The 27381-nt window shown below is 41.7% G+C and overlaps 2 protein-coding genes across 11 annotated transcripts in view; one reads left to right on the top strand and one right to left on the bottom strand.

Annotated features, from left to right (window-relative positions):
• Positions 1–27381, top strand: part of SLC11A2 (solute carrier family 11 member 2) — a 73232-nt gene that overhangs the window by 40976 nt on the left and 4875 nt on the right. For 6 of the 9 annotated variants that reach the window (XM_077838967.1, XM_077838963.1, XM_077838968.1 and 3 more), the window contains exon 17: positions 1342–2418. In XM_077838967.1, the coding sequence (XP_077695093.1) occupies positions 1342–1419 (78 nt within the window). In that variant the 3' untranslated portion in view covers positions 1420–2418. Of the gene's footprint in view, positions 1–1341; positions 2419–12482; positions 12644–13915; positions 15142–25773; positions 27015–27381 lie in introns of those variants that run through there. The other 3 variants (XR_013348496.1, XR_013348495.1, XR_013348494.1) reach the window with 3 other exon arrangements.
• HIGD1C (HIG1 hypoxia inducible domain family member 1C) lies at positions 4647–9422 on the bottom strand. 2 transcript variants are annotated; one of them, XM_077838972.1, is made up of 5 exons: positions 9399–9422; positions 7466–7535; positions 7084–7186; positions 5743–5877; positions 4647–5291 (listed from the first exon to the last, which is right to left on the bottom strand). In XM_077838972.1, the coding sequence occupies exons 3-5, from the start codon at positions 7175–7177 to the stop codon at positions 5227–5229; spliced, it is 294 nt and encodes a 97-aa protein (XP_077695098.1). In that variant the 5' UTR covers positions 7178–7186; positions 7466–7535; positions 9399–9422; the 3' UTR covers positions 4647–5226. The 2 variants fall into 2 exon arrangements, with proteins under 2 accessions (XP_077695098.1, XP_077695099.1); XM_077838973.1 differs by lacking the exon at positions 9399–9422 and having other exon boundaries at positions 7466–7682.

Raw genomic sequence — 27381 nt, 5'->3', positions numbered from 1 at the left:
ATTTATTTATCAGATTTATAACAAGTCAGACTTAGTGCTGCTGATTAAAGAATAAAAATTGATTTAATGCTTTGGTTTTAACATCTAACAGCCTCACAAAACTTGATTTTATTTTATTTTGTATAAGGAAAGTGGCAGGACCAAAGAATCAGTCACCTGTGTTAAATACAATTCTTACCTATCAGATTATGGTTTAGATGACCTTATGAGCTACAGTAGAACATCAGAGTTATGAACATCTTGGGAATGGAGGTGGTTCGTAACTCTGAAATGTTGACTCTGAAATGTTCAGATGCATCTGAAGAATGGGGGTTTTTACCCAGAAAAGCTTATGCCCAAATAAGTCTGTTAGTCTTTAAGGTGCCACCGGACTCGTTGTTTTTGTGGATGCAGACTAACACGGCTACCCCCTTATATCTGAAATGTTTGTAACTCTGAACAAAATGTTAGTTCTTCCCAAAGCTTACAGCCAAACATTGCCTTAATAGAGCTTTGAAACTTTACTGTGCAGAAGAAAAATCCTGCTTTTAACCATCTTAATTTAAATGAAACAAGCACAGAAACAGTTTCCTTATTTTGTCAAATATTCTTTAAATTTTGCCGTTTTTTTTTTAGTGTTTACATTTAACACAGTACTGTACCGTATTCACTTTTTTGTCTCTGCTACTGCCTGATTGCATACTTCCAGGTCCAAATGAGGTGTGTGGTTGACCGGTCAGTTCATAACTTCGGTGTTCGTAACTCTGAGGTTCTACTGTACTGTGTGGCTTGGAGCTACTTGGCCTTCTGGCAGTACCAGTTCCTAAGGGCTTGTCTATATTGCACTAACTAGCCACAAAGCCCCTGCTTCCGCGCACTAAAAATTCCATAGTGTGATTTGACATACTGCTGTTTCATACTGGCTTGCTGTGCACTAAATCACGGTGTAGGCAAGCCCTTAGTGAAATAAAACTGCAGAGTATGTAGCAGTTAGGAGAGAATATCACTTAACTGCTGGAAAATAACTTGTTCTTGGTCATGCCTAAGTGCCTGTGGCATGCAGTTGTCTCAAAAACTACCTGCCCTGGAGGAGTATTCTCTACATGGACTCCAGGCGAGCCTGCTTGCACTTCTGGATTGTACAAGTCCTATGAAACTCATTGTCTGAACAAAATAAGATGTTTCTGTATTACTTCAGGATTTGAAGCATTGATCAAGGACTTTTTAACAAAGTTTTAGGCTGAAGAAAGCCAAAGCACAAAACCCTCTGTTTAGTGATTTCAACCTAATCATCCTTGATTTCACTGTCTTTGGCTTCTGTTTCAAAGTGGTTTCCCTAATTTTCTTCTTTGCCTTCTCTAGTATCGGCTGGGACTTACTACTCACCCTGAACAATTCCTTCTGAACAATGTTGATGCAGACTCAAATGTGACTAGATGATTCCCTGAACTGCAGTAGCAAGAACAAAAACAATTTTGAAGCCCCTTTGTGCTGCGGAAAAGGATTTTCCTTACTTTTGGTTAGTTCAGAAACGGGTATGGTCAAGCATCAAGAATGATGGAAAGATTTCCTCCAAGAAGGAGCACGAGATAAAACTGACATCTGCAGAGGAGTGTCAGATGGAGTCAACAGACATTGCACCTGACATCAGCCATGAAGGTTCTCATAGGACCAATGAAGAGCCAGAGTCAAACCAGTTCATAATATCACACACCCTATGGGTTTGTCTTCCCTTTAGGTACTCAAAATATTTTCTTTAATCCTTTTTTTAATTGTAAATTATTTGGGGAGTAAATTATAGATATTTGAATATCTTATTGATTTAGATCTAAACTTATTCCGCTTGGTGTTTCTTAGGCCAACTAAATGATGGGACACTAACATGTTTTCCAGCTTTTGGAAGATTGTCCAAATGAGTAATATTAAGATTTTACATTTGATTTTGAATCTCATTTATGAAGTACACTAAGGAGACTACACAATGAGAAATAATTAACTCAAAATCATGGGCAGATTCTGAAGTGTAAATCCATTGGAGCCTAAGGAAGAAGCGTACAAAGCTTCTGTAAAATGCAGAGTATGTTCTGGGCATTCTCTTCCATTTCTGCTTCCTTCTCTCTAAAAACACCCTCCCTATCTGTCCAGGTACTTAGGTGCTTGGTTACTATAGCAATGAGTCCTATCATCTCAAACCTCTGTAGCCTCCACTGTGGCTATCTCAAGAGGTCTCCTACCAAGAGCATGGCAATCCTCACTTCCCTGCCCACCTCTTCTAAGCATCTGGCCAGTTCTTCAATAATGAGCTACTACTCTAGGATTTTATTTCAAGTGCTTGTCTTGCCCCCCCTCTCCCACAACTACATTGCTGACTGCTGCTTAGGAGATGGTAACTAAAGTGTAACTGAAATGGGAGGATAAAAAGAGTTGTATGTTTGTGCATTCAGTCTAACTTTGTTTTCTTTGTCATCGCATCCCAGCTTTTATTTGACCGACTGTGTTGAATTGCTTAATTCTCAATTTCAAAATACAAACAGTTTGCAGAGGCAATGCAAGTTTAGGTTTTACTCCTGACATCAGAGGTGGGGATCTATAGAATCCTTGGTTTAAGTACCTGTCTATACAGTTATAGGAGTGGACACTGCTCTTTTAAGAGTGCTCACCATGGAAAGTGCCTGTTAACTATTAAGTCCTGAAGAGGGACTGTGAAGAAATTCTTCATGTAGTTCTTCCAGCCACAAATGCAACTGAATAAATCCAAAAAACACAGAATGGGGGTAACTTTTCCTGGGACTAGCTTTTATCTGCTTATCTCAAATAGCATTGAACACGAGCTTTGCATTTTCCTGCCATTTCAAGAAGTCTTGAATGATTAGGATAATTTCTGAGAATTGGGTGGTTCCAAACTCAGAGCTTGAGGCCATGATATTCTGGGTGGGAAAGTGTTTTGTTTTTTGTTTTGTTTTTAAAAGGATAAATCTTTTGCAGTTGTGCTAAGAACCCTGAGGCAGGAACTGCCTTCACATGGAAGATGCCCTGAATTATATTTTTATATATGTCTATGTGGGCTCAGTTCTGAGGCATCTTATTTCTGTTTTTTAATTAAATCTCTTACCCATGAAGCATTTCTGTCCCTGTGTATTTGGCACTAATTTATTAAATATATTGATTACACTTTAACTTGAGCAAGAAGTTGCTCAGGTACATGATGGGGTGACTCCCTCCCTTTTCATCCTGCTGCATTAACACTGCCCCCAGTCCTCTGTCTGAGGTGTTGGTGAACACCATAAAGGGCTTGTCAAAGTCTGGGTTTGCCAGAACTGGGCCACTGAGCAGAGATGAACATGATGGAAGTCCAGACTGTCAAATAAATGTGTCAAATTCACTTTAGCTTTTTCTGTTCAGGCTTCATTTGCTTAAGAAATAATGCTGATATTCTTCAGATCAGATTACCCAGAAAGTTAATAACTTTCACTGGCTGTTTTCTGTACAAGAACAGACTGTACAGTATGAACAACTGCAAAAACTTGTGGCTATTACATGCGAGGGAAGTAAAACGCCTCCAGTGTGAGTACTGAATGCAATACACCAGAGGATATTCTCTGGCTCCAAACTGTAGAGAGACCCTAAAGTTTGGATTGAAGTGTAGCATGGGCAATGGTGTCCAAGTTTCCACCAGTTAATGTGGAAACACATGCTGTAAATGTTTTTGCAAAATGAGTCTTATTCGGATACTCTCTCTCACACTAAAGTTTTGTCTACACTACCACTTTTGTCAGTAAAACTTTTGTTGGTCAGGAGTGTGTAGAAGAAAAACCACACACCCCTGACCAACATCAGTTTCACTGGCAAAAGTGCTGGTGTGGACAGCACTATGTCAGCAGGAGAGCCTCTCCTGCCAATATAGCTAATGCTGCTCATTGTGGGTGGTTTAATTATGCCAGCAGAAGAGCTGTCTCCTGCTGGCAAAGCACAGCTACACAGGAGACCTTACCGTTTGTACAGCAATGCCGCTGTAAGGCCTGTAGTGTAGACATAGCCTAAGTCTATTGCAGGTGGTACTTGCTTTTGTTTTTAGTAAATCCCATTACAATGTTACCCTTGGCCAGTGTGGATTAGGCATCTAGCAAGCTGGCCTAGTGTCATTTAGATACTGGGCTTCTGCTTGCTGCTGTAGCTACATACAAGGGACACTAAGGAACTTGGTTTAAGGCTGAGGAATAGTACCTCCTCAGCTGATTCCCTCTATAGGCAGGCTGGCTCTAGCCTTGGTCTCTACCCCAGTTGGTGCTAGCTGTAATTTGTTGCCATCTTTCCGTGTCAGGCAAGTCTCAGCCTGTACAGTAACTGAACCAGGAGTCCCTCTAATGTGTTATCTCTGGGGAGTTTTTAAATAGCTGCCAGAGCTTTTGTTTGCAAACACTTGCTTTAGTTGGAAGGAAGAGGCTCTTGTTGTAATCTCATTACTTGTATCACGTTAATCACTGCTGTGGTTTAGAGAGCATCTTTGTTAAACCGAGTCCGGCAGGTGAAGGTCTCAACAGCAATGACATGAAATATGCAGCAGGCCAAAGAGTAGTGACCCAGTATTTCATGGTGAGCACCTGTTCAAAATCTACTTATTGTAACTAAAACCATTGGCTTCAGCAAGTTGAAACATGAGTATTTTATTGTAACCAAGTGGGTTACACTATATATAAAGATTTAATAAATAAAACAGCATAAACAAACAGCAGCCTACTAAATATATTCGTACGAAACATTTAGACAACCAGCAGTGGTTCAAGACATTCGACTATTCAGGTCTTCTGTTAACTGTCTACTGCCAACCCCAAAGAACAATCTTGTAATGCTCTCTTACCATACTGTAGCCCTCTTTCCTAACTAGGCTGCATGGGAGGAGTACTGCAACATTCTGAGCTTCATGTAGGTCGATGGCTGCCTCTGTCCTAGATAACAGGTCTCCTCCTTGCACAGTACTCTAGCTGGCAGGAAATGCTGAAACATTGATACTGACTGTGCTGTCAGTCACGATGAGTCTATTGCCTCTAGCATCATAGACATAGATATTGTGAGTTTAGGTATTGATCCCAACAGTTGGCTTTTGCATAGAGCAGCCATTCAATGGCAGAGCTAACAGAAGTCCTGGTGGTGATTACTTAAAATTCTTACAATGTTTACAGAGAGAAATTCTAAATAAATAATTCTGAACATATGCTTTCCTCTCCTGCTTGGTCCTATGGAGTTGGTTCACTTTTTGGCCCCATTCTTGATCTGAGGTTTAACGTAATCCTTATACATAGAGAAGAGAACACCTAACAAAAGAGAGCAGATACTGTTATCTATTGGTGTTTTTCATATGAAAGATAGTTCAGCAATTACTCTTCATGCAAACAGTTTTGCTTCTTTTCATTTAATTATAATGTCTGCAAAGAAGCACAGGTAAAATTATTCAGCAGTAAAAATGTCTTCTCTAAATATCCTAAAAAATAAGTGGTGCAAGGAGGTAACAGCTGGACATTAAATGGTCCAAGACATCCCAGTTTGAATAGCTATATCATGAATCATGAGCTATAGTGATTTACAGAAGATATAGCTGTGAGCTTTGAAATGGGAGAATACTTGCTGAAAGTAGAGGTTAGTCAAGCAGCCTACGAGTAGGCTCACTACAATATGGGCAGAAGACTAACCCATCCGCCCCTCAGAAAGAGGCTCAGCTACGGCAAAGGTATCTTAAAAAGGTCTCTGCACAAATCAGTATCTTACCTATTGTTATTGCTCCTACTACAAAGCCTTGTGCTGCAACTCTCATGTGAATGAGATGGACTGACATTTTCTGATCTCCTCTGTGTTTTAGCTTGTAGAGACCGTAGCCCACGACAGCAACAAAGCCTGCCATCCCTATGCATTCAGAAGGAGGGGGAAGTTCAATAAATTTGTACAACCAGAAAATGTAACTTTGGCTTAAAGAATGTCAGATATTATTCTAAGTAATACATGCCTTAAGCTAAAATCTACCAAATAGTGCATAGGGTGAGGAATCAGCATATTAAGGTTTGCAGAATCTGCCCCTTCTGACTTAAAAGTAGTGTTTACCAAATGCTAAATTAGACATGCTGTTTGAACAAAGCATCCAACTTTCTGTACCAGGAAATGGTGGTTTTGTTCCCAAAACCATCTAGTATAGCTATAACCACACTCATATTATCTGACTTCTTTTCTTTCTGAAGTAGGGAAGGAAGCATCAGTTAGAGGTTTAATTTTATCTCTACCTTTTTTGCTTTTGAAGTGAAGTCAGGGCCTATAAATCACTTTCAATTACTTTTGTTATTTGGTATATAAATTGAACAACAATTATTCTTTTATCTTTCAATTAATCACCCCCACACTCTGCAAAAAAGCAAGCTGTGTCATCGCAACCTGCTAAATTGATAACAGTGTATACAGATTAACCTGTGTTCATTTAGTCTGGTACATACAAATCACTTTACGGTTTAGAAGAGCTTCTGTTCTGACAGTCCTGCTGTTGCTGCTAAATGTTAGGGAAGCCTAATGAAGTTTGATGGATGAAACTTTGCCAGGCTTCTCCTTGCCTTTCCAGGTCTGCACAGTTCCTGAAAACCTAGTATTCTGGATGTGATTCATCTCACTTAGTTTATTGGTTTTTAAAGGAAGGTCTGATTCACTGGTGTGTGAATATGGAAACCTGTAAAGCTCTGTTTCTGAGGGAAGAACCCCCATGTAGAAGGTACTATAGGAAGCTGCACAATTACACCTTTTAAAAAGACACCTTTTAAATGAAGGTTATAACAGACTTCCATCAGACTACTGATAAAGTAACAGCCACTTTTGCAACAGATCTATACTCCAGTCTAGCCATCCTATTAGGATAGAGTACGATAGGTGACAGTGGAAGGAGAAAAACCTTTTCACACTATCAATTTTGCTGTCCCATGTTTAACTAGTGTAAATTTTAGCTATTTCTGGAAAAAATCCATTAATCTCCATTACTAACTGAAGAGATTATTTCTGAGGAAAAACAGGCCAGAATTATTACAATAAAACCCTGTCCACAGCACTCTGTGTGCACAGAAAGATTCAACTCACCTACAGGAACAAATGGAGAGTCTCTGGCTTTCCGTGTCAGTTTAGATACTTGACTGTCTTCTTCCTCCGCAGACCAGTGATCATCAGAAGACATTTCTCACGTCTAAAAACAAAATGGGGCTGACAATTCAAATCCAGAGATTCTTTCCTTCTCCGGTGTTTATTTGCTAAGGCACCACTTACTTATGAGACTCCCAGGTGTCAGAGCAGCTAACTTGCAAACTGATCGTGGTCGTACGTAAGCAGATTCCCTTTTTCTAGTTGTCGTTCATTTAATGCAATATCATCTGCTGCTTAATTTCATTTTAGAGGCCCTCTGGTTCCCTGTTAAGGGTTTTATTTTGGCATTACAATTGGGCTGGGTGAAGTTTGTCACTTATACCTGCTCAGTTCTCCAAAGGATAATTCAGCAGGACCTGCTCGGAAATGAAGCTTCCCCTTCGTAGCTGTATCTGTGGAATAAACACATACTTCATTCAAAAAAAAAATTGGATGTTCTAGAGACCCATTTCCCCTTCCCTAGAGAAGAAGAAAGGGGCGAATATAGTACCTAGCTGTAAAAAGGGAAATAAGGACAACCCAGGGACTTATAGACCAGTCAGCTCATATTCTGTATCTGGAAAAATAATGCAGCAAACAATCAATCAATTTGTAAGTATCTAGAAGAAAACAAGGTATCAGTTAACATGGATTTGTCAAGAACAAATTGAATCAAAATGAACTTAATATCTTTCTTTGACAGGGTAACAAGCCACGGGGAAGGAGTAGATGATACCTTGACTTTAGTAAGGTTTTTGATACTGTCGTTTGACCTTCTGATAAACAAACTAGAGAAATATAGCCTTGACAAACCTATGAGGTGGGTGCACAACTGGTTGGAAAATCGACTCAGGGAATAGTTATCAGTGTTTTCACAACCAGGCTGGAAGGGCATATCAAGTGGAGTCCTACAGAGATCTGTCCCAGGTCCAATTCTATTCAATATCTTCATAAATGATATTACTAATGAGATAGAAAGTACACTGATAAAGTTTGTGGACAATACCAAGGTGGGAGAGGTTGCAAGTACTTTGGAGGGCATGATTAGAATTCAAAATTATATTGACAAACTAGAGAAATGGTCTGACATAAACAGGATGAAATTCAATAGGCATAACTGCACAGTACTCCTGTTAGGAAGGAATAATCATTTGCACAAATAAAAAATGGGAAATGACTGTCTAGGAAGGAGTAGGGCAGAAAAGGATGAGTGGTTATAGTGGATCACAAAGTAAATAAGTCAACAATGTAATACTGTTGCAACAAACAAACAAAACAAAAAAACATTGTAAGCAGTACATAAGAAGTAGTTCTTCCACTCCATTCCACACTGATAAGGCCTCAACTGCGGTATTCTGTCCAGTTCTGAGCACCACAGTTTGGGAAAGATGTGGACACAGTGGAGAAAGCCCATAGGAGAGCAACAAAAAATATTAAAGATCTAGAAAACATGACCTATAAGGAAAGACTGAAAAAATTGGATTGGTTTTGAAAAGAGAAGATGGGGGAGGGGAGGGAATGATAATTTTCAAGTAGGTAAAAGGTTGTTATGAAAAGGAGGGTGATAAATTGTTCTCATTATCCATTTAGGACAGGACAAGAAGGAATGGTCTTAAACTGAGCAAGGGAGATTTAGTTTAAACATTAGGAAATCTTCCTAACTGTCAGGGTAGTGGAACAAATTACCTAGGGAGGTTAGATTTCAAGAACAGGTGAGACAAACACATGTCAGGGATGGTCCACATAATACTTAGTCCTATCTTAGTGCAGGGGCCTGAACCAGATGACTTATTGAGGCCCCCAGTACCCTCCCCCTATTGCCCTTCCCCCCTACAGCCACCCAGCGTTCTCCCCCTCCCCACATTGCCCCTTCCCCTATAGCCCCTACCCCATACAGCCCCCCCAGTATCCTCCTCCCCCCATTGCTGTCCTCCTTTACAACCCCCCAGTACCCTCCCACTATTCCCCCTTAGTACCACCCCCCTCCCCCATTGCTCTGTCCCCCTGTACAGCCCCCCCAGTTCCCTCCCCCTATTGCCCCTACTGCCCACCAGCACCATCCCCTCCCTCTATTGCCCCTACAGCCCCCCCATTGCTCTGTCCCCCTTTATACCCCCTCTCGTACCCTCCCCCTCCCTCCATTCCTCTGCCCCCCTTTACAGGCCCCCCCTTGTTCTTTCCCCTCCCCCCCGGGACCATCCTACACGCCCCCCCAGCCCCGCCCCATTTCGCCCTTCCCCTGGCCCCGCCCACCAGCCGCACGAGCATGACTCAACCTCCGGCCAGCCGGCCGCACCTCCGGGCCAAAGCCGCACCCGCTTTGGCGTACGTCACACGAGGGCAGCCAATGGCCAGCGAGGCGGGGGAGGGGGCGACGGGCGCTGTCGGGCGGCAGCGGCTCGCGCTGCCTCAGAAACGGCGGGAAAGGCCGAGCCGCGCCCTAGCGGGGGCTCTGCCCGCGCGAGGGCGGGGCGGCGGGTGCGCCCCCGCCCTAAGGCTAATAGTCGAAGCTGCCCTAGTCAGGGGCCTCCCCTACCCCGAGCAGCTCGTCACGGGGCAGGGCTGCGCTGGCCAGATCCACCTGAGAACTAGCCTAGGAGCCCCCCCGCCCTGTTATAAGGCCTGGCCCAGCTGAGACCTCACACAGACAGCAGCAGTTCGTGCAGTCAGGGTGACCAAACAGCAAGTGTGAAAAATCAGGACAGGGGGTGGGGCGGTAGCAGGAGCCTACATAAGAAAAAGACCCCAAAATCGGGAAGGTCCCTATAAAATCGGGACATCTGGTCACCCTACATGGAGTCCTCAGCTTAATTTCAGGACCCATTTCTCCCCCAGCCGATCACTAGGTTTTTTTTATGTCACAAAAACCGGCTCCTGTTATGGAAGATATTTATAGGCCCTCCCTCCCATGGCTGTAGGAGCTGAGAGTCTCCCTGTCCTGAATGCATTTAATCTCACAATGCCCCTAGGATGTAAAAAAGTGCTGATTTCACAGGTGGGAAACTGAGGCACGGGAAGACTGGAGCAGCTTGCTTAAGGTGAGGCAGGAAGTCTGTCCAGGCAGGGAACTGAAAATAAGCCTCCCAAGTCCTCTGCTTGCGCCCTAACCACTGGGCTGTTCTCCCTTCCAACCCTTAATGGCTTCCACCTGGCTCAGCTGTTTCCTTGCCTGCAGGGAGAGCAGGGCTTGTATTGAGCTAGTGCCCTGTACCCATGCTCACCACCGGTGCCTGCAATTTTCTTTTGCGGGCCCTGTGGGAAGAAGGTAAGGAAGCAGGTACTTTTGTGGCTCCCGTGGCAACCCTGAGATTGGCTAATAGGCTGTAAATATGCAGTGGCTGGAGCATCCTTCCATCAGGCAGAAAACATCTGTGAATGGTGCCTGGAAAAAGTATGTGATTTTCAAAAATGGATATGGGTTTTTTTAAGGTGGGGGGGTGACAGTTTGGTTGTGGGGAAGAATAATAAAAATAACAGGAGGAAGGGAGCGTTTGAGCTGATTGCGGCTCTGTTGTATGGGTCAGGCTGCAAAAGATGCGGGGCTTTTTTGTTTGACCAAAGAAACCATTTCATGTGATGGGAACCTTTAATGAGAGGGACACAGCCCCCAAAATAACACAGCAGGGAGCTTGAAATGAGCTTTGTTGTACACCAGGCAATGTGGGCTACCTGTTAATAGTGAGGACATCTCCCCTCTCAACACCATCCCATTTGCAGTCAGGCATCAGCCCTGTGCAACTACTATAACAGCTTATGTGGAAAAGTAAAATGAGGAAAGTATTGAGGTAGAGTTAATATCTTTAATGCAATGCACGTTTGTTTTTTGTTTTTTTTTTTTAAACCGATCACACCGCAGTTTTCGCTCTACGCGTCTCCCTTTCTCTCACCTCTGGTACCTGGCATATGATTTTCTGTAATCAGGTCCCTTTCTTCTCCACTCCTCTGCACCAGCTGCCCGATTCCCTTCTGCTTTGAACATTCCTTCCCCTATGGAGGTTTCTGGTCCCATTGGCAACTCCTAGTTCCACTCCTGATGGTGGCTTGTGACTCCCCTTTCATCTCATCCTTCTCCTATGTAGCAGCCTCTCCTAATAGAGATGGCTAGGCTGGCTCCTCCTTCTTGTTTAAGCTGCTTTTATAGGCATTCAGGCAATGGGAAACGAGGAAAAGCCAGCACCCTGTGACTTTCCAACTCTCCGCAGACTACCAGCATGGACATACTCCATTTTACTTAACCAGTTTCACCATCATGTTCTGTAATAAACAGTGTGATATAAACACTAGGGTAGGAGTGTGTGGGGTAGAAGTAAATTTGGTTATGATTGAGAGATCAAGCCTGTCTGGCTTAAATGTAGCTTTAGCCCATTCTTCACTGTCACTGATGATCCAAATTGTTGTTAAGGATAAATTTGGGTGATATTATGCCTGGTTTTACTGTTAGTGCACCTCCAGCAGGACACACATCAGTCACTAAAGAAAGCCCATTCACAGTGCTGTTCTAGCTGATACTTAAATGTCTGAATGATGTATTTAAAATGTTAACATGAACAAGATGACAGCAATACAAGGAACATTCTGCCAGTAGTGATGACGGGATAATTAGCAATAACTCAGCAACCCAGAAGCAAAAAAACAACCACCCCCCGAATTTATTTTATTTAAAAGGTCTGAAAATGTTACCACTCCATATATATATAGAGAGAGAGAGAGAGATACAATAATTAAATATTATTGAAGAACATTCACTGAATCAGGAAAGATGAGTTTGTCTGACACCTTTGGGAGTTCTCAGATTTAAGTACCACTCTAGATATATCCAAACACAGCAGCTGAAAGCACAGAAGTTATCCATATTTTACAAAGATAAACGTATTGCAGAAAGGAAGATGTCCAGGAGGGGGAGCAGTTGACAAAGAATAGAGAGAAGAACATACATAGAAGAGAATCCTCACCTATGGTTAATGAAATATTTATTCTCTGCCTGTGAACCATATGCTCGCACAGCTTCATCCTCAGAAAGCAGAGGAATTTGGTAGTGCAGATACTAAGAGGAGCTCTCTCTGTTATTATGACTTCCTAGAAAGTATTTCTGGCATAACTAAACACCTGCTGCTGTACCACCTCATGCTGTGATTTTGTCTGCTCTTGCAAGCACTATCTTCCTCAGGGATAATGCTGCAGGAAGTGGGACTGGTGATTCAGTAGGTGTCAGTCTTCCCTCTGAGTGAGTACTGACCCAATGTCTCACCATGATGTTAGGGGACAATGCACTACTGGATATGCTGTTTTGGGTATGATGTACACTCAAGATCCTGATCATTTGTTGTCATTAAAGATGACATGGCACATTTTTTTTACAGGAGCAGGTATGTGAACCCCGATGTCTTGTCTAAATTCCAGTGCAGCTAATTGAGAACATAAGAACTGCTATACTGGGTCAGACCAAAGGTCCATATAGCCCGGTATCCTGTCTTCCGACGGTAGCCAATGACGAGTGCTTCAGAGGGAATGAACAGATGAGGTAATCATCAAGTGATCCATCCCCTGCCGCCCATTCCCAGCTTCTGGCAAAGAGGCTAGGGACATAATCCCTTCCCATACTGACTAATAATTACATTCTGCCTGACTAAATTTCTCTTGCAGTTTAGAGTAATGGCATTAGAATCAGACCCATAGGTATTTCACCCAATACACTGATGAATGATATAAGAAACTGCACCAGCCACATGGTCACATACATTTCCTTTAATCAAGGGCATTTTGTGCTCTTGTGCCAATGGATTTGGACTGCAAATATCTGAACCACGAGGGGAATCAGTTGCTGGATGCCAAATATCTGAACCATGTGGGTGGGGTTTAGAGGGATGTGTTGTTTTCCATCGGAACTAAATATGGTCTCACAGCGGAAACACTACATTGTGCCCCTAGAAGGACTGAACCTGTGATCACAGCTGAAGTTTCTGTTGAGTTTGAAGACATGAAAATATGAGTAGTAATAATTTTAGAGAAAAATATCTGAAATCTGCCAGTCAGATTAGAGGTGGCTAGGTGGTAGAGTGGAAATTATTTGAATACCCCTTTTAAAAGATTTTACAACAGGTGCCCAGCAGGTGGCATCATCTCCTCAAACAGACTATAAAAAAATGGAATGTCAGTCTGCTTTATTTACCCAAGTGCTGCTTTGTTGGTGGTATTTTATGTAATTCCCCTCGTGTTCTAATAAACTGGTTAATGAGAAGAGAAAAGTAATGGCTTTGGATCTTTAGGTTGTTATCCAGAGAATGAGTAGCAAAGGGTTACTGAAGCAAGCAATACATGATTAAAATACAAGTGTAAAAAAAATCTCAGAGCATTAGAAATCTCTAATTTCTTAAACTCCATGTGTTGATCCAAAAGAAAATATGTAATCGTTTTGTAATAGCTGGGACTGACACCTGCCAGAAGCCACAACACACATCTGAACAGGTAAGGCACAGATTCCATATCCAACCCCCAAGGCTCTAGGGAATGAAATAGAAATACAGTAGTTCCAGATTGCTGGCATGGCCCCTCCTGGACTTTTATCCCTGTTACACCACCACCAGATTGATGTGCTGGATTTGGCAGCCTCTCTGCAAGGGAGGCCCAGAATGGGAAGGGTAGAGATGTTACAAATCAGGAGGAGAGGGGGCTCAGAAAGCTTTGTTAAATGCTGACTCTGCCTAATCTGCATCAGACCATACCAAATACAGTGTAATTGTAGCTGTGTCAGTACCTCACCCTTCTTGTCTCTCTCATACCAAATACAACACAGTCAAGCCAAAACTTCTTTGAGCGCTAAGATAAACAACAACAAGAAACTCAAGAAGGATAAAGAGGAGGAGAGGAGAAAGGTTTGGGAAACCTTTTTGTCCTACTTAGCTACATACCGAGGCTTTATTAGGCAATTGGACTAAAATCTAAAACAGGTACGTAAATCTGAATGAGACAGAATTCCAAAAAGGATAACTTTATTTCAGTTTCAGTAACACCCAGGAACCACAACCAAGATTGGGACCCCCAGTGCTAGGTGTTTGATCAACACGAGGTCAGGATCCCCATCCCAAAAAGCTAACAGTGTAAGAAAACTAGCAAAATATGAAGGGGGGAGGGATACAGTCAAATTGTTGTAAAGTGGGCTATCTGATTTGATTTTGACAGCCAGTCACTGCGGTGGTGTTGGGGTTTTTTCTTTCTAAGATACTGTTAAAGTGTGGAAGGGCCAGAATTTCCCACATCTATTGTTTTTGTCTGTCAACAATCTATTCTAATCAAGTTCTTATAGGGTCCCAGTTATTACCATTGTATGAGAGTGGTTGTGTATAGTATGCATATAATTATTTTATTCAAAATAAGTACTTGAGTACTTATTTTAAAATACAGTGCCAGCATTCCAGCACAAAAAGCAGTCCCCAAATTAAAAAGGTGCATATCCCAGCACTCCTGAGTTACCGTATAGCCACGAACCAATGTGTGCAGCCCAACACTCAAGCAACCCTGCAACAGCAAACCAGTTTGTGCAACTCGAATGCTTATAAGCTATCATGAAGTAACAAATCACTGTGCTTATGCAGCTGAAAGAAGCTTTTGTAAGGAAGGGTTTCAGTTTCAAATTTGCAGGTGGTGTTATAAATGAGGAACATTTATTTAAAAATTATGAACAGTAACATGACCGTGCCTTTTTAAGTATGGCCGTGTCAACTGTACATCTGCACATATTTCCTCTAAACTAGTGCGCGCACACACAAAAAGACTGTGTGAATGAAAAATAAGTTCAGCATTTCAAAAATGCCTACTAAAGAAGGGGGACAGGAGGGAAATGCCTAATCGTTTAGAGAAAATGTAAAACACTAAATCCCAGTTTGCTAGTCTGTTTTAAAAAAAAGTGTATATGCAATGCTGATGAAGCTATACTTGTTACACTGTTCTGGGGAACTAGCATGTGAATATGATCTGGCTTGAGTTTCATCTGATTTTACATTAAAATATGAAAATGTGGAAGCTGTGTTGCTATTTTTATGAGAAGTTTTTAATTTTATGCCCTTATTTGACAGGATAAACACAGCTGCTGAAAAATAATGTAATTGCATACTGCTTCAGTGACATGTACTGATACAGGCAAAGCAAAATCAACTGCCGCTTGCACACTGCCAAACCCTGTCATTGCTATGCACAGCTCCACTCAGGTCAGCCATAAGCCCTTCCTTCCCAGAATAAACAAGTCTCTTCACACTCACATTCCTGCCCACTTGTGCACATGCACAAATACACAGGCACACACACCATTGTCTCTACCACAGACACAGTCCATTCCTGCCACGTGCACCACACTTACATGCCTTCCCTCACATAGCAACACAATAATTTCCCCTGCATACACATATGCACTACTTCTCCCATGCACAGAACACACTCAACACCATTTCCTTCCACATAGAGATTTGCAGCACTCTCCCCCATAGACCCACATGCTCTCACTGCCCTCCTGTGCTGTTACCACATCGCTCATAAGTTCACATCACTTGCTATTAGTTCAGTTGATACTGACGTGCCTAGTCCTTCCCTGAGAAGCAATCTACACCCTACCCTACGAACCTTAGAAGATAAATTTAAAGTCAAATAGAACAGACTGACATCCCAAGATTTACCAAGATTTATCAACAGATTCCAAGGCACTGCAATAAATTACTGTATTTATTGGGACTGCCATATTCTTTTCTGGTGTAACTCATCTGATTTAGTGGAATTACACCAGAGAAGAATTTGGTCCAAGGTGTCCTAGTATGAGATTCGTCACAGGTAATTTTTAAATCCAACAACAGTATATCAGTTTGGGTCAGTCCTGACCTTGCTGTTGGGGTGTTTGTAGTGCCTGTATTACCCGGTATTCTTTCTATTGATTCTACACTTGTGAATCAAGGCTACTTACCCCTTCCACGCCCACCACACTACTACTGTGGGGACTGACACCTCTAAAATTTACAAGATACCGTGTTCACAACTGACAGCAACTCTGGCATGCTGGTGGAGATGGTGGTTGCCTAGGAACAGCAAAATATTTGGTGACTTTCTTTCAGAGAATTGTAAGCGGATGGACCCCCTTCAGTGTGCATATGGAAAACAAACAAAAATAACAAAACTGTTCATAGCTTTCCAAAGAAGTAGTTCTAGGAGTAAAGGTGGAACTAGAAAGTTTAAATGGGTTTAAAATGCACTTGATCAGAATCTCCCATCCCTAATTAAAATTTTGGTATTTTCCACTTGCAAATGACCTCTATCTGTTTGAGTGAACAAGTAATCCATCAAAGCAGTCTTGATGCAGACTCTATCATAGAACTGCCCCTGTCAGCGACAGAGTGATGAGTGCACATGATTGTGCTTTTCCCCAATCCACAGGAAGTTTCGCCTTGTAGGAGCAGGATATTCTTTATGGCAAATACTTGCAGCATGTGGCATTGTGTATATAATCTTCCTGACAGCATTGATGCTATTACGATATAGAGATCTGAGTCCAAATTCAGCCCAAGTAAGCAGGTGTAATTTCAGTGAAGCCAATAGAGTCTTCCTACTCCAGGACTGAACTTGACCCAGAATTTTTATGTCTGCTACCTGGATGATGATGTAACAAAGAACAAAAGAGGAAATACTTGTGGGAGGAAAAGGTTTTATATCCCATGTTTTTAGAGTGTTATGAACTTTTATATCTGTGGAAGGATTTTAGCCATTTGAAAAGTCCTGTTTCTCTCTGTCCCTTTTCAGCTTGCTGATTTCCCCCCCCCCCCCCCCCGCTTCCCCCAGGTAATACAATGTTCTGTGAAGCCCAGCTGCTTCATTATTAGTGTCAGACATTGTGAAGTGTTGCATAAAATAATTCATTATCTCAAGCATCTTGCTGGTTTTAATTCAGTACAGTTACAAATGATATACATTCACCTTATACTGATATATACAAATTAGTTTCCACTAGGGCTGTCAAGCGATTAAAAAAAATAATCGCGCAATTAATCGCACTGTTAATAATAGAATACCATTTATTTAAATTTTTTTTATGTTTTCTGTATTTTCAAATATATTTCAATTACAACACAATACAAAGTGTACAGTGCTTACTTTATATTTATTTTTATTACAAATATTTGCACTGTAAAGAACAAAAGAAATAGTATTTTCCATTCACCTAATATAAGTACTGTAATCTCTTTATCATGAAATGTGAACTTACAAATGTAGAATTGTGTACCAAAAAAAACTATATTCAAAAATAAAACAATGTAAAACATTAGAGCTGATTTTCTTTTTTGGTGGTTTGGGTTCTGTAGTTTCCACATCTGAGTGTTGCTCTTTTTAGACTTCTGAAGGCATGCTCCACACCTCGTCCCTCTCAGATTTTGGATGGCACTTCAGATTCTTAAACCTTGGGTTGAGTGCTGTAGCTATTTTTAGAAATCTCACATTGGTACCTTCTTTGCATTTTGTCAGATCTGCAGTGACAGTGTTCGTAAATTAAACAACATGTGCTGGGTCATCATCCGAGACTGCTATAACATGAAATATATGGCAGAATGCGGGTAAAACAGAGCAGAGGACATACAATTCTCCTGCAAGGAGTTCAGTCACAAATTTAATGAGCACATTATTTTTTTAACAAACATCATCAGCATGGAAGCATGTCCTCTGGAATGGTGGCTGAAGCCTGAAGGGGCATACAAAAGTTTAGCATATCTGGCACGTAAATACATTGCAACACCAGCTACAAAAGTGCCATATGAACACCTCTCCTCACTTTCAGGTGACATTGTAAATAAGAAGCAGGCAGCAGTATCTCCCGTAAATGTAAACAAACTTGTTTGTCTTAGTGATTGCTGAACAAGAAGTAGGACTGAGTGGACTTGTAGGCGCTAAAGTTTTACATTGTTTTGTTTTTGAGCTCAGTTATGTAATAAAAAAATCTACATTTGTAAGTTACACTTTCAGGATAGAGAGTGCACTACAGTACTTGTATGAGGTGAATTGAAACATACTATTTCTTTTGTTTATAATTTTTACAGTGCAAATATTTGTAATCAAAAATAATATAAAGTGAGCACTGTACACTTTCTATTCTGTGTTGTAATAGAAATCAATATATTTGAAAATGTAGAAAAAAATCCAAAAATATTTAATAAATTTCAATTGGTATTCTATTGTTTAACAGTGTGATTAATCGAGATTAATTTTTTTAATAGCAGTTAATTTTTTTGAGTTAATCATGTGAGTTAACTGCAATTAATCGACAGCCCTAGTTTCAACATTAGCACCCCCTCAAAATATATAACTCCCCTATCCACCCAAAAAAAAAACCTTGATGAAAAAATACTTCAGCTTTTAAAGAAATATTTTTCTGCAAATGTTAAAGTTTGTCCATTTCCTCTCAGTTTCTGCTTTGTTTCTATGAAAGAAATTAGCACTTGCTCCTCATTTTATTTGTGACAACACAGCATTCACTGGAATGTGGTCTGAAATGCACAACATGACAAATGGAGAAACAGTCTTCTGGCTTCCCATGGTTGCCTCTTCCTAAGTGAGTCCACTCATCTATAAGTCTGCATAGGATGGAAAGAGATCTTAGCACTAATATAGGTGTGTCATACAGAATGAAGGGTAGTTGGAAAACTTCCTAGGACAAGAGGCAGAGATTCATCTGTCTTCTAAAACAGCCACTGGAGACTGAAATGAACATCACAGGTGACACCCTTTGCTCTTCCTCACAAACCCAAGGGCTAAGAATTCTTAGCCCTTATCACCTTCAGAGTGCTTTCCAAAATTCGAGCCAGCTTGCCAACTCTTTCTATAGAATGGTTATTTGCACGTACCTTACTTTTGTAGATAATAGCTTTCTAGGTTTGCTATTTGAGACAAGTTCCTGTTTCTTTTTAATAGTTTCTTTATCAGTGGAAGCTGAATGTAACCTCCGGACGAATGTAACCATCAGATTTGATATATCTATGCTCCTCTGGCTGGATTGACTCACCACTTTATTCTTCCATGGTAGATAAACTTGAGTTTCATTCACTTCACTGGTTTCAGAGTAACAGCCATGTTAGTCTGTATTCGCAAAAAGAAAAGGAGTACTTGTGGCACCTTAGAGACTAACCAATTTATTTGAGCATAAGCTTTCGTGAGCTACAGCTCACTTCATCGGATGCACCCGATGAAGTGAGCTGTAGCTCACGAAAGCTTATGCTCAAATAAATTGGTTAGTCTCTAAGGTGCCACAAGTACTCCTTTTCTTTATTCACTTCACTGTACATGGGTCTCAAAAATCAAGGCGTTGCCTGCTTTAGGTTGACTTTAAAGATCCTGTGGTGCTTTCTTTGAAGCAAAATGTTTGCCTCAATTGCCAAAATTTCCTTTAGCTGGTGTTGTGCAGCGTGTAGTTCCCTAACTGTCGGCTTTCACCACAGTTGTGGCTGCATTTCAATGAAGTTGTATATATAGAGCTTATGGCATGCCCTGGGATGTGTGTATTTTTTATTATCACGGCTGTGTCCTCTCCTTGCATCAGAAAGTGGAATCTACTGACTTATTCTAATACTGATAAAAGGATCTTAAGGACCTCTCTCCCTGTATATGTGTGTGACACCAGGACTGAGGCCTGTCTTTGAAATGGCCGAACAAGACTCTTCCCTGAAAAAGAGACCCTGTGCCTTTAAATCCCCAGCAAATGGAGAAAAACAAGCTGTGATTTATATAAGCTGGGTAATCATGTGATTTGCAGGAAAGCTCTATCCCTCTGCCCCCTCCCCTTCCCTGTTTCCCCTCCCCACACTGGCCTCCAACTGGCATGCAGCGCAGTTCCAAGAAAGAGGCACCAGCATTGGGGCCTGAGCAGGGGGCGGAAAGGGGAATGGGGGGGTTCATTCAGAAAGAGAGAAAGCAAAACAAACAGAAGAGAGGCGGGAAAGAAGAAGGAGGAGAGGCGGGAAACGGGGGCGGGAGGGGGGATAGGGGCCTCCGCATTGTTTTCATTTCTGCAATTCTTCGCCCTCCATAGAACTACATATGGGCTATCAGAAAAGCTGGTTTTCCGTCTCTCAGGCATTTACCACAACTCCAAGCCCAATTCACAAACTGATCCCACCAGCAGGTTATTTATATTCATGCTAGCAGGGGTAAAAAAAAAAAAATCTTAGACTGTTTACAGTATTCTGGTAGTATCCAGCACCCGTACAATGCAAAAACATCCCAGCTACCAGCCGTGAAGAAAGGAGAGACATCTTCATGTCTTCTGCATGCCAGCATTCATGTGTGTGTATATGTGTAAATATCCCATATTTACCCTTCGATTTATTTTATTCATTGAGGCCCAGAGACATTTTATGTCATTTAGTAAAGATAAAAAACCCAACTCCTTGTGACCAAGAGCCAAAGCAAGTAGTAGATAATTTTGTACTGAAAAGTAGGAAGAAGTGGCCATTTATAGAGCAGAAAAGACGATGTTGTTCTCTTTTGTGATTAGCACATAGAGTTTAGCTTCTGGTGAATTGAGCATGGCCTTTTAGATCAGTGCCAAGAACAACAGAAACTCAGATTTTTAGATGCCATTAGCTAAAGGGATCGAACAACCCTTTGTTTTACTCCAGCAGTTCTGGTTGGGCAGAATAAAATCTACATATTTCCTGCAACATTTTAGCTCATCTCAAGCATACTTTGGGCTTTTGTTTGTAATTTTCTCTCCCCACAACTCTCAAGATGCATTTGGTGATGAGAATGAAGTACGTGGCAATGACCTGGGGAGGTATCACTGCGTGATGCGCTATCAGGAGATGCTGTACCATCAAAATGTCTCTCAGTCTCGTGCCCTTTTTACCCATTGGAAACACAAGCTCAAGTGAGATGATAAAATGTCTGTGAAATTCACAGAAGTATCCCCACATTTGTAAATGGCCTACCAATTTAGCATCAGGAAATGCAGCGTATGTACAGGTTTCAGAGTGGTAGCCGTGTTAGTCTGTATCAGCAAAAAGAACGAGGAGTACTTGTGGCACCTTCGAGACTAACAAATTTATTTGGGCATAAGCTTTCGTGGGCTAAAACCCGCTTCATGGGTTTTAGCCCATGAGACTATGTACAGCAGGGGTCCCCAACGCAGTGCCCGCAGGTGCAATGGCGCCTGCCAGGGCAGTTGTGTGCACCCGCAGGATACTGCGCCGCCGAAATGCCGCCGCTGAGCACGGCCACTGGAGAACCGCCCGCCAAAATGCTGCCAAGAAGCATTGCTGTTTCTCGGCGGCATTTTGGTGGCGACGCTTCTTGCTGCTGCCGCTTCTCAGCAGCATTTTGGCGGCGACGCTTCTTGCTGCTGCCGCTTCTCAGCAGCATTTCGGCGGCCGGGTGTCTGGCACCCGCCACAGTCTTCTGGGAATAGGAATGTGCTATTCCCACAGAAAGGTTGGGGACCACTGATGTACAGTATGCCTCACTTGCTGGGTACACTGACTCATTGCAGGGAATTAGTATTGCTAATTTCTCAGTTCTTTAGAGAGAGAGCAAGTGTCTTTTTTCTTCTGGTTTGTTTCTGCGAACCTTGTAGGAAAGAAAGAAAGTGAGTAAGGGGGAAATCCCTAAATATAGAAAAACAGAGCTGCTGATTGCTTATCGGAGGCTCCTCTGAGACATGTTTTGCAGGGCTCCCATCTGCTTCAGTCTGTTACTTTAAGCCCTTGCATTTTGTTTTGCCCTCAGGCCCGTAGGGCAGCCACATCATAGATGTCTTTCCCTCTCTCACTTCAGGGGCCATTTTTCACTCATCTTGGAGTTTGCTGCTGCATATGTTTGTTGTGTTCTGCCAAGAGCTGTCCTGCCAGTTTGCTTTGTCCTGCCAGAAGTTCCATCCCTCAAACTGTTATTTTTTTAGGTGTAAGCAGCATGACTGAGGGCCCAGCATGGGAGATTGGGGAGGGGTGGGGGGATAAAAGCATGTAGAAAATTAGTATTACGGCTCAGGAAAAATATGGGGGGTGCTTGAGGTTCTGGGACAAAGCGGCTCCCCCCTTTTATCTTTTTACTCATGTAACAGGAGGAAGCACAATCCATAATTAGCCTTCAGTGACCTCCATTTGAAAAGCAACAGTAAGAGCACAGCTGTAATGTGATACATAAGCAGACTGGTTACTCCTCTCCTAACAGTAGTTGAACTGAAAATCTCATGGCGAGGTACAAGGCCTTTTAGAAAATTCCAGACAGATGGTTCTTTCCCTTCCTACCCCCCACAGTTTGTAACAATTAGAGGTCTTTCCTCCTCCTCATACGTGACTTCAAAGAAATACCCACAGCCGCTTTTCCTGTTGCATTGCTCAGAGATTTGCAAAGGCCAAGAGCATGAGGCCTTCTTGGCCGGTACATGGCGTACACTTCAGAAGCTTCCAGGGCTACAGACAGCTCAATAATGGAAACCATAGACCAGTGAGAACACTGTCAGAGATCACCTTTTCTTTTGGATATGGGGCACTACCAAGTGGAACTAGAGCAGGTACGCCAGCCTAAATACTGCCTAGCCATGAATCACATTAGCAACTTGCCAGGAGCCTAAGGACCGCACCTAACTGGTATAAATGAAGGAGATTGGAGCCGCAGGAGAACTGGTGAAATTAGGCATGTAGGAAGGAGTTGCCAATTTGAATCAGACCACTGGTCCACTTAGTCTGTTATCCTGCCTCCAACAATGGATTGTGCCTGATGTTTCTGAGGACAGAGAACCCCCCATAATACATTGTTATTGGTTCAGTGTTATACATGGAAGGTGGAGGAATGTGGATTCTTTTCTGCTCCTTGAAGGTGATCAGCTGATGTCTTGAAGCAGAATAGTTGATTACTCTTATCATTATCTTAGCATGCACATTTATAAATGTTATTAATGCTCATCCAATTATTCAGCCCTAATTGAAAGTTAGAGACAATAGAAGTTCCTTTGCTCCACCCCCTACTTGCACCTCTTGCTGCTGCTGTTGGATGCATTCTCCTGAATGGAGAAACGTTTTCTTCTGCCACATGAAAGTGTTTCACCCAGAATACACTCCTGCTCTGAGAGGAGTTTGTAAAGAGACAATGAACATGTTCAGAGTAGGCTGTCAGTAAATGACAGGAGAGAATTCTGTCAAAACAACACTCAAAGAGAAATAGAGAAGTGTGCAAAGAGGTTCAGAGCTCTAGCAAAGCACAGTGGAGTCAGGTGTCTAGTGACACTGCCATGTCAGCCAGCCTCACACAAGGAACACAGCTCTGCCTCCTGCCAACTTTTTCTTGCATCTTTACTTTTATATTTTACAGTTTCTTTTATCCTTGATTTCTTAGCTTGAATTTTCCTCTTCTCCCAGATAGCCATGTCAGAGAAGCAAGGAATTAGTAAATGCTGGATAGGACTCTGGAACTAAATGGCACAAGTGAATTGTTAATGCACTGGCCTTTCACCTTTCAAGGGAACTCTCGCATCTGGGTGAGATTACAACTGAGATGAGTTTAGGGGTCCTCCATTGAATCCCTAGATTTGAGTAAAAAAAAAACGTTACACAAAAAGCACTGTTAGCAGTTTCTGAGTTTTTATCAGTTCCCTAAAAATACAAGAAAATAGTTCCAGTGATTTGGCTGTTTGCTTCACAAATCCTTTTCAGCTGGAATCCACAGCAAATACCCAGCCACATGAAATACCCCTAAATCCAACATTTTTACAAAACAAAAAAGAAAATATTAGCAACCCATCTCCAATGTTTGGTAGCTCACATAATCATTAGTGCAAAAATTAGGTGGTGTATTAACATTGGGAACTATGTTTAAAGCACCCCCTTTATGTTTTGGTTTGTGTCTCTCTCCCTTTCCCCTCCTCCCATGCATATCTATTCTCCTTCTCTCTTTCTCCAGTTAACTGGAAAAAAGCAAGCAGCTGCACATTTTAGCCTGCTCCCATCTTGGGCAGGTTCCAGTTTACTAATCTTGGCCATTTGATTTAGGGTTAAGAATTGTACAGGAAGTACTTCTGTTTAGATCAGGCCGCTCTCAATCTTCTCTCTTGTGGCACCTCTCCTTGTTTACCTTGAATCCAACTGTGCCATTTTACCATTGTTAACTTTTATTCAGCAACCTGCTTCTCCAGCATGTATTTTACAGGAAAACCAAATGACCAATCTAGGACAGCGTGTTTTTCCCATTAATTGTATAGGAGAATAAAACAATGTCTGTGCGATGTATGGAACTAAATGTTTAAGCCTTATCGGTGGTCTGGAAGCTCACCCCCAAAGCATCAGGTGTGACATGACACAGAAGGAAAATTTAAAAGAAAAAATGTCCAAAATGTTGTGGGTTATTTGCGTCTGTGAAAACCTGAGTCCGATTGCACAAGCAGCACTTGCAAGCACTGTCTGGATACAGCAGTGCCATTTGTGCACTCAGAGTCAAGCTTTTCAAAGTACATGTTGTGGATTCAAATTTGGAGTTTGGTTTGAGGCCTCTTTGAAAATTTGGTGCAATGTGTAGAATTGACCCTTTTCACTGTTGAAGTCATTTAGCTTTTTATCCACAAGAAAAGAAAATGTGTAAGAATACCATTACTGCAACAGCTATTGGTTCCATAATTCCCTGAAAGAGAACCAAAAGTCACCCAGAAATTAATGGTACACTTAAGCATCTACTGTTCAGCAGTTTAACAGGTTTCAGAGTAACAGCCGTTGTAGTCTGTATTCGCAAAAAGAAAAGGAGTACTTGTGGCACCTTAGAGACTAACCAAACTATTTCCCCTTGTTTTTTCCTGCCCCCCCGCCCTCCTTCAGACGTTCTTGTTAAACCCAGGATTTGTGCTGGAAATGGCCTACTTCATTATCATACACGTTGTAAGGAGAGTGATCACTTTAGATAAGCTATTACCAGCAGGAGAGTGGGGTGGGGGGAGGTATTTTTTCATGCTTTGTGTGTATAAAAAGATCTTCTACACTTTCCACAGTATGCATCCGATGAAGTGAGCTGTAGCTCACGAAAGCTTATGCTCAAATAAATTGGTTAGTCTCTAAGGTGCCACAAGTACTCCTTTTCTTTTAGCAGTTTAACAGTTCACTTGGGTGTACGGTAGTTCTACAACATATACAAGGGAGAGACTATGCAATTCTATTTTAACAAAGTACCTTTGTTTGGGAAGCAAAGTGTTCTGGTCTATTTTAAAGCTATTGAAACTTAGGATCCACATCTGGTGACATGCTGTGCTGCAAATTTTGTTTTGGGTATTAGAGCAAGTAAAGTTTAGGTAATACAGATCATCAAAGGCAAAATAGCAATGCTTAAGTAGCCAGAGAGATTCTGTAGATTGTAAATATACCAAAGACTCCTTAGGTCAACTAGCACTGATGGAACAGTCTAGTTCATGAAGGATATGCCATCCTGGAAGAAAAACAGGCTTTAAAATCTTTACAATTCTGCTTTGTTTTAGTTACCTTCCTTCTTCCCACCCCCAGGCCAAACAACTCAATGCCACTCCCAGAGAGTGGGTAGACAAATTCTGGTTTGTCCCTGCTAGGAAGAGGGCTAATTCTTGGAGGGAGAAGGTTGCTAGTGGTAAAGGCTATTTAACCACAGTGTTTTCTAAAATTTCTCCTTGTTTTCTCTCTTCAGTGTGTAAAAGTAAAATGTGTGGTAATTCCAGAGCTTCAAGAGATGAAACTAAACATCTAACTCCCTTGTAGCAAAGAGGCCCTCAAGAGGTAAAGCTGCTCCAAGCTCAGGACAGAGAGTCACTCACTAATTCCCAGGGGAACACTCTTGTTTCACAGCAACCCCTGAAGAATTTCCAAAGCTTTCAACCAGAAGAATCGTGAATCGAATATCTGCCAATCTCCTCTGCTGCACCAAGAAAGCCTCTCATTATTGGTGTTTGGTGACTGCAAAATACATCCTCTTTCCCCCGCCCAATGTTCCTTTCTGGATAAGCAGTAAGGAGAGACGAAGCCACTAGTGAAGACTGGACTTTGGCCGAACCCAAACACACATTCAGTGTATATTATTTCACCTCTATCGTCCATGGAAGAGACATGATCTATTAGGTCTCTTCCATCTCTAGTTTCTGTCAGTTGATTAACTGATTTCAGCTCAGAGCTTTAGGCAGGCAAGTAAAGTTTAACTAGTTTTAAAGTACATCTCTGCAGTGCCAAATTCCACATAAACTTTGCCCAGCTTCTCTGCCAAGCTGCATAGGCTACCTGGTGTTCCAACTGGGCAGTATTCTGACTGAAGATGCCCATACATTCCTGAGAATTAGAAATACAAGGGCTGATGTTCAACTGGCAACGTTTGCCTGCCATCCGTCCATTTGAAATATATCTGCTAAAATTATCTTCCTGGTCCATTGAGCTGAACTTGCCACTCCCGCTCTTTGGATCCCTCCATTGGCTTACACTTGGACACTGCATCAAGTTCAAGCATCTCTATTCTGATTTGATGATGTTTTTGCATCCCTTCATGCTCGAGTAAACAGGTACACAAGGAGCAGAGCTACAGAAAATCAGGTCCCCCATTGTCTCTGTGTCTCTGACTGTGTCTGTGTGACTGTGAGCTCTTCAGGGCAAGGACTGTCTTTGTGTCTTGCACAGTGATGAGCACAGTCAGTGCTTAACTACTAATAAAATACTGATTGACAATAATTACTCACCATAATCACTACACCTTATTGAAAATATCACTGAATATAGGTAACAGTCATGTAGAATATTTTATAAGTTAAATAAGGCTCTGCTTCCTTCCTCGTCTCTCTCCCTTTTTGTCTCAGTGTTATTTCACAGCTCTCAGCAGCTGATTACAGCAACATTACTGTAGAATTTGTACTTGGCTCAGAAAAGCTATAAATCTTTGGCATTTGAGTGGCTATTGGCCTTCTTACTCACCCTCTCCCCGGCTCACATTTTAAAGTATATTTGCTTTGATAGTTGTTAATTCCTTTAATCATAAAAATTATACATAGGTAAATAAATGAATAAACTGATCCTCAAACTGAGATTCTATTAAAGGGTTTTGCCATCCAGATGTCCAGAGAAGGAATATTTAACATACAGCTGAAAAGCAGAGGATTCTTTCTAACATAGCTGTTGACATGATGGTAAATTTTGCTGCTGCTGTAATTAATATTTCACATTCAGCTGCCATTTTGTTTTTCCTAAATTATCCAGAAATGCAGAACATAACAATGAATAATTAATAAAATGTAATGTGGGTGCTGAGGCTTGGCAA

The sequence above is a fragment of the Eretmochelys imbricata genome, chromosome 20, assembly GCF_965152235.1.
Source record: "Eretmochelys imbricata isolate rEreImb1 chromosome 20, rEreImb1.hap1, whole genome shotgun sequence".
NCBI lineage: Eukaryota > Metazoa > Chordata > Testudines > Cheloniidae > Eretmochelys > Eretmochelys imbricata.
This window is presented reverse-complemented; position numbering and strand designations above follow the sequence as displayed.

What these genes read in the sequence shown, in the direction of transcription:
- HIGD1C (XM_077838972.1), bottom strand. Translation starts at nt 7,177, where the DNA reads ATGTCTTCTGATGATCACTGGTCTGCGGAGGAAGAAGACAGTCAAGTA. An exon ending in CTCTCCATTTGTTCCTGTAG is followed by an intron (nt 5,878 to 7,083) that starts GTGAGTTGAATC and finishes CTGAATGCATAG; the next exon opens with GGATGGCAGGCTTTGTTGCT. An exon ending in AGTAGGAGCAATAACAATAG is followed by an intron (nt 5,292 to 5,742) that starts GTAAGATACTGA and finishes CTCTTTTGTTAG; the next exon opens with GTGTTCTCTTCTCTATGTAT.